The sequence below is a fragment of the Colossoma macropomum genome, unplaced genomic scaffold (assembly GCF_904425465.1).
Source record: "Colossoma macropomum unplaced genomic scaffold, Colossoma_macropomum, whole genome shotgun sequence".
Lineage (NCBI taxonomy): Eukaryota > Metazoa > Chordata > Actinopteri > Characiformes > Serrasalmidae > Colossoma > Colossoma macropomum.
Window position 1 is genome coordinate 39,929,354 of NW_023494790.1, and position 7,521 is coordinate 39,936,874.

General features: G+C 38.6%; 1 protein-coding gene across 1 annotated transcript; it reads right to left on the reverse strand.

Annotated features, from left to right (window-relative positions):
- Nucleotides 1-2,125: 2,125 nt before the first annotated feature.
- On the reverse strand, nucleotides 2,126-5,890 carry LOC118808784 (leucine-rich repeat-containing protein 17). The gene is made up of 3 exons (XM_036571661.1): nucleotides 5,557-5,890; nucleotides 4,086-4,440; nucleotides 2,126-2,908 (listed from the first exon to the last, which is right to left on the reverse strand). The coding sequence occupies exons 2-3, from the start codon at nucleotides 4,359-4,361 to the stop codon at nucleotides 2,126-2,128; spliced, it is 1,059 nt and encodes a 352-aa protein (XP_036427554.1). The 5' UTR covers nucleotides 4,362-4,440; nucleotides 5,557-5,890.
- Between the last annotated feature and the right edge of the window lie 1,631 nt (nucleotides 5,891-7,521).

Sequence of the window (7,521 nt, forward strand, 5' to 3'; positions counted from 1 at the left end):
CCATCTCCACAGCCAACCACGTTAAATAAAGCAACGCTGCGTTAATAAAACAACAGGTCGTTCTAGGTCCGTGTTGGGTTGCCAGGTATTGAGTTGCATGATGTAAACAAGTCTTTGTGTGTTTCAACTGCCATTCAGCTTAAAGACTCGCCGACCGAACACTCCCGTGTCTTAACTGGGTCTCGTTCCACTTCAGAGACCGAGAGCCTTTGAATGGAAGCCAAGGACAGAATTAGGAACCCTTTGCATGGGTGTTTATGTTAAACCATATGGAAGGAACGTAGTAATTGGAACAGAAAGACACTAATTAGATACATTCAAATAACGTTAATACAAAATCCATTCATTTCTATGTGTGTTAACCTCCTTAAACATTCCCAAACGTTTCCTCAAAGAAGCCCAGTATTAGTCGCAGTTACCATCCAGCACCTGCTTTGGCTCAGTCAGTACTTAATTAAGTAGACACTTAAAAAAAAAGACGGTTCTTCAGGGGTTCTTTAGTAAAGAAAATAGTTCTATATAGAACTATGAACACTCAAAGAACCCTTGGCATGAGGGTTTTTCAGACTGATGGAGAATGTGCTGAAGATGGTGCGATATAGGACATTTATGAAAATGGTTCTGTATAGCACTAAAAAGGGTTCTTCTATTGTTATGTCAAGCTTGTAACAACAGCAGAACCCTTTTTTTGCTATATAGAACCCTTTTCAAAAAGGTTCTATATAGAACCATATGCAACAATCTGAAGAAACATTTCACCATGCGAAGACCCCTTTAATCATTCAGAGGGTTATTTGAGTGTTCAGTGTTCTATATAGAACTAATCTCTTTACTAAAGAACCCTTGAAGAACCATCTTTTTAAAGTGTGTACTTTATATATTAAGTTAATTAAGTCAATACTTTATTAAGTTATTCATAATATATTAATATCCAGAATATAAATCTATGCGATGGCTGGAGGCCTCAGGAGAAACATGGAACCGCACTTTGTCCTGCAAACTAGCTATCAACTACATAATAAAGATGGTTCTTCAATAGAACCATGAACACTCAAAGAAACCTTTGCATAATGTTTTTTTCAGATTGATGGAGAACATGAAAAAAGATCTGAAGAACCATTTCACCATGCAAGAACACTTTAATCATTCAGTGGGTTCTTTGAGTGTTCATCGTCCTATATAGAACCATTCTCTTTACTAAAGAACCCTTGAAGAACCATCTTTTTTAAGTGTGTACTTTATATACTACGTTATTTATAACATATTATTAATATATATACCATTTGCATGCTTAAAGCATTCTTCAGTTTGATGGAGAATGTGGTGTATATGGTTCTGTATAGAACCTATTTGAAAATGGTTCTACATAGCACCAAAAAGTGTTCTGCTATTATGATGATGTCAACAACATACAATAGCAGAACCCTTTTTGGTGCTATATAGCACCATATACAACACATTCATCAATCTGAGGAATGCTTTAAGCATGAAGAGGGTTCTTTGAGTGCTCATGGTTCTATATAGAACCACTGTCTTTGTGAAAGAACCCTTGAAGAACCATAATTTTGAAAATATTGTTTATTTGTATTTCTTCTAATGTTATTATAGTGTTTTTACCAGCAGAATCTCTCTTACAATCAAGACAAATGGATTCAAAGAATTACTTATTTACTATAAAGTACTGTTGATATTTTTTTGCTATGTTTCTCTGTTTTCGCCATCCGAACCTCTTTCCTTTACTCCTAATTGAATTTTCTGTTTAATTTGATTGATCTGTTGGTGACAGCATCTGTACTCCTGCATGACTGGTCACATCTCTGACTTCAGAACTTGTTTTTTGTAGTTTTACTAAAGTTGTTTTCTGGAAAGACTCATTTACTTTCACTGCAGCAGCAACACTTTTATTGGAGTTGTGGGTTTAGGCTGCTGTTCACATCTCATACGCTTGTCTATTATTCTATAATGTGAAAAATTAGTATAAATATGGAAGACCCTATGAGTACATGTGTCCAAACTTTTGACCGGTCCTGTTGATCTTGTTGGAGTCTTATTTTTGATCTCAGGTTCTCAGAGCTCCTCGCTGGGCTCCTGAGAGAACACAGTCTGTTTTTGTATTTCACTGGTCTCATTTATGGTGTTCCGTCTCCGGCTCGTTCCCTTGCTTTCCCAGGTTGAGCTGCTTCTTCCTGCGGTTCCGTTCTGCCATCGCTATTGCTGCCACGACGGTAACCATTACGGTCGCCGTGATGACCAGGACGGTAGCTGTCTCTGCGATGCACAGCTGGCTGTCCATCAAGGCCGGAGACGCCCCAGCCAGCAGGGGAGGCGAGTGGCACGTGATGTTCCAGTAGTCGTCTATGTGGAGGCGCCGAACGTGGAGGATTTTGCTGAAGATGCGGTGCAGCTCGCAGTCGCACACCCACGGGTTCTCCGACAGCTGCAGGTGCGTGCTGGGCGTCTGGAGGTTCAGAAACGTCTTGAATTTGAGGTTCCCCAGCTGGTTGGCCTCCAGGCCCAGCAAACTGAGGCTCTGCAGGGGGGTAAAGGCTTCTGTGTCAATGTTGGAGATGTTGTTGTGGCCCAGGAGGAGGATGCTGAGCCTTTGCTGCATGGTCAGCACTCCGCTGTGGAGCATGGGCAGCTGGTTCCAGGCCAGGTTGAGCTGCTTCAGGCTGGTAAGGCCATGGAACGCTCCGCACTGGATGACCCGAATGTGGTTGTGACTCAGGTCCAGCTTCTCCAGGCTCTCCAGGTGGGCGAAGGAGCGAGTCTCGAGGCGCTCTAGGGAATTGTGAGCCAGCCGAAGGTCCTTGAGGGCCGTCAAGCCGTAAGAGAAGTCCTGGGTGAGCGAATGGAGGTCATTGTGACTCAGATCCAGCTTCTCCAGGAAAGACAGAGACGACAGAGCCTGGAACAGAGCAGAGATGTTCCATATAGAACTGTATTCATTCTGACTGAGACAGTTTCTACCTGAAAAGGCTTAAAACCTCGTCGTCATACGAAAACCTCATATTTCTGATGCAGTAACTTTACAGAAGGTTCAAGTTCTCATAACATTAACATCCAGAATGAAGTTCCAATAAATTAATATCCAGAATGAAGTTCCAATAAATTAGTATCTAGAATAAAGTTCTAATAAAATTAACATCCAGAATAAAGTTCTAACAAAATTAACATCCAGAATAAAGTTCTAATAAATTAAAATCTAGAATGACGTTCTAATAAAATTTATATATAGAATGAAGTTCTAATAAAATTAATATCTAGAATAAAGTTCTAATAAAATTTATATATGGAACAAAGTTCTAATAAAATTAACATCCAGAATAAAGTTCTAACAAAATTAACATCCAGAATAAAGTTCTAATAAATTAATATCTAGAATGACGTTCTAATAAAATTTATATATAGAATGAAGTTCTAATAAAATTAATATCTAGAACAAAGTTTTAATAAAATTAATATACAGAATGAAGTTCTAATAAAATTAATATCTAGAACAAAGTTTTAATAAAATTTATATATAGAATGAAGTTCTAATAAAATTAATATCTAGAATAAAGTTCTAATAAAATTTATATATGGAACAAAGTTCTAATAAAATTAACATCCAGAATAAAGTTCTAATAAATTAATATCCAGAATGAAGTTCTAATAAATTAATATCTAGAATGACGTTCTAATAAAATTTATATGTAGAATAAGGTTCTAATAAAATTTATATATGGAACAAAGTTTTAATAAAATTAATATACAGAATGAAGTTCTAATAGAATTAATATCTAGAATGAAGTTCTAGTAAAATTAACATCCAGAATGAAGTTCTAATAAATTAAAATCTAGAATGACGTTCTAATAAAATTTATATATAGAATGAAGTTCTAATAAAATCAATATCTAGAATAAAATTATTGACATTATATTGTCATTTTATATGATTTCTTGTTATTCCCAAAATGTAAATATTGAAATCCTGAGTAAAACATCTAAAATCCTCCATGACGTGTTGTTAACAGATCTACTGGTGTGAGTCTGATGTTTTAACGGTAGTGTACAGTAAAACAGGGCTCAGAGCCAGAACTCACCCGAGACTGCAGCACCTGGATGCCGCTGTTCTGGAGTAAAAGGATGCGCAGAGTCCAAATCCCAGTGAACGTGGAGCTCCGGAGCTGAGACAGCTTGTTCTCACTGAGGTCCAGGAGCCAGGTACCGTGAGGGATCCCGTGCGGGATGTGCGTGAACCCGCGGGCTCGGCAGTCCACCATCTCAGAGTTACCGTAACACAGGCAGTGATGAGGACACAGCTTGGAACCCGTCACCAGAGTTAAGGCGAGGGGCAAAAGACAGATGACCCTGAACATTCTGAGTCCACTGCTCGGCCAGCGTCGGTGCCGGAACCTGCTACTCACTCCTGTCCATCCCGCAGGCTGAAAGGTGAAGCTGGAAAGGAGACGGAAACAGTGCAGTTCCAGCAGAAGCCATGGCAGTGCTGCTCTTTTCCGAGCCGGAAAACCTCATGTGTGACTGCAGTGAATTCAACAGCCTAATCTGATTGGTTCCACAGACGGGATTTGTCTCTATATTACATAAAATAAGAGAAATTATATAAAGAGCTTAATCCCTTAATCCGTTGACCATTTTGCACAGCAAGACTTCGAGTCAGTCATTATCATGCCAGACAACACTGCTGGGCAGATGTGCTGACAGATGGTTGGATGGTTTATTTTACTGTGGGCAGATTATCATTAGCATCAGCACAATATTTAATCACGTCCCAGCCCTGAAAGGGAAAATGATGAAGGGCCAGACCCAGATTAAGCCTAAACCTAGACTAAAAGGTTTCAATTGGATTTCACCATAGGATCTGCAATTCAGTCCAAGACCTTAAAAAGATTCAAGGGTTCTTTAGTAAAGAAAGTGGTTCTATAAGGCCATGAACACTCAAAGAACCCTTTGCATGATTAAAGGGTTCTTTGCATCATGAAAGGGTTCTTTGGAGAATGTGTTGTATATGGTTCTATACAACAAGGTTATAAAAAGGTTTAGTCTATTTTTGGAAGTCTGAGGTTATAACAATACTAGAACCCTTTTTGGTGCTATACAGAACCGAAACGTACCAAAAAGGGTTATTCTATTTTAACAAACTTGACATTGTAACAATAGAAGAACCCTTTTCAAAAGGTTTGCATGCTTAAAGAGTTCTTTGCATAGTGAAACTGTTCTTCGGATTGATGTAGAATGTGTTGTATATGGTTATGTCTAGCACCAAAAAACGTTCTTCTATTGTAACAAGTTTGACATAGTAACAATCCAGAACCCTTTCGAAACCCTTTTGAAAACAGCACATTCTCCATCAATCAGAAGAATCATTTCACATTGCAGAGAACACTTTAAGCATGCAAATGGTTCTTTGAGTGTTTATGGTTCTATATAGAACCATTTTCTTTACTAAAAACCTTTGAAGAATCATCTTTAAGAGTGTAGGCTTAATCCAGGTCTGGGAAACCAGCACAAAATCACTTTTCCATCTATGAGCTTTTATTGTAAGAGACTTACCGTGGGCTCCTTCCACAGAACTGCTGTTCTTCTGTGTAACCCAGTGACCACAATCCAGGGTGAATTCTTGAAGGAACAAGAACTGATAGCTTCTATGATGCATCTATTGATGAATTGGTGTCAGAAGTGGGATACCCCAGTGAATAAAGTACATTTGTATAAACTAACCTAAAACTGACACGTAATCATCTCTTGAACACACTACCATACCATTCGATGCTCTGAACTCTTTGCCATTCTTCACAGGTTCTTCTCCGAGTCTGACCGTGTTCCGCAGGAGAGTTCTAATTACAGCTACTTGCGCATCATTCCTGTCATCATGATACCCCTCATCTGAGACGTCCCTACTTTACTAGAACTCTACCAGTAAACAACAGCTAAACTGACCAGCCTAGATAGCCCTCAGTGCTCTTCAGACTCACTTCATCTCCAAGTTGCACCATTAGAGAAAACAAAGAGCCCTTGGCAGGCAGACATTAATAAAACAGCACCGACGTCTCGGATTTGCTGTAAATAAACTCACCCCTCATAGTGGAAAAGTCTCGACAGCTTATTCCTGTCGCCAGTCTTTGATTTAGGCCGTGGTGTAACTTCAGACACGGAAACATCAAAGATCATTGTCAGCAATGATGCAATCGGCCAGATCAGTTTCAGCAGTAAGCCGCCCAGCTTCATGATTTATTTAGGAACCATTAAAACATTATTCTAATGAGCACATCAAGTAAGGTTTTACGTTCTAGAACAGCTTATAAATAATTCATTATCCACCTTGATGTAATCAAGTGTTATGTTAGGACCCCTCAGAGCTCCCTAATGAACTTCTAACCTGCCGTCCTTAAAAAGGGGTTCAATAGAGAATGTTATGTGGGTCGTTCTCCATTTGGAGGGGAAACCATGTCACAGAGTTTTCAGGGCCTAAAAAGATGCTTAAAATATCCGGCACAGCTACAAAAGTCAGTATGTACATTTACACAGTTGAGCTGAGATTAAATGACACTTTTCCTTTATGATTCTCTGATTTTTCTCTTTTTATCCTGTTTCAGTCGCTCTGCATCTGTAAAACAGCTCATCACTAAACCAGTTTTCAAACCTTTTTTAATATAAAATTTTTTTTAAAGAGGTTTAACTTTGAACTTTGTATAAAACAGATTCATGTTTACTTTTTATATCATTAACCTTATACTATGTTTAAAAAATATGTATTTTATTTTAAAAATTATTTGTCACAGATTTTGGTCTCTGGTGTTTTCAGGACTCTTATTTTACATTTTAACACAGTATTTTCAGCTCTATTTAACTGCTTCTTTGAGTCGAGGCTCATCGGAGAGGAAGCAGCTCAAGGCCTGAGAAGGCGAGTCACACTCGCTCACTATATTTAATTAATTTATTAATAATTTTGTTTATCAGGCAGCTCAGAACTTCCATGTGTCACTGGTGTTTTGGGCTTTAATGGCTGGCTAATTAAAATTTTGTCTAAATAATTCCAAATATCATTTTTATTACTGATTTTATATAGTTGCACGTCACCTGATCAGCCAACGAGTCAGCCAGTTTACAGAATCCTGTTTGAACCAGAATGTCACTGGAGTCACCGTCACTGGTGTTACACCACATTCATACAACACCAGTGACTGTAAAACTATGTTTGGAGTTCAGCTCTCCTTTCTGCATGTATGATACCAGGAGATGTTAATGGACATAAGATGATTTAGTTTTGAGATGAAAGAAACTGATTTTTAAAAATCCACCTGAATTCCCACTCCAAATGAAGAATGACCCATATGGTGCCGCCCAGACGAGGATGGGCTCCCCGTTCCTCTTCCTCACGCTCTTGAGATGTTTCTCGGTTCCTGTGTGGTTCGTCCTCATGCTCTGAAGGAGTTTCTCCTTTTTCTTTCTTATTATCAACTAATCATCCCACATAGATCCCTTCCACAGCCTCATTTTAACCCTTACGCTTATGGG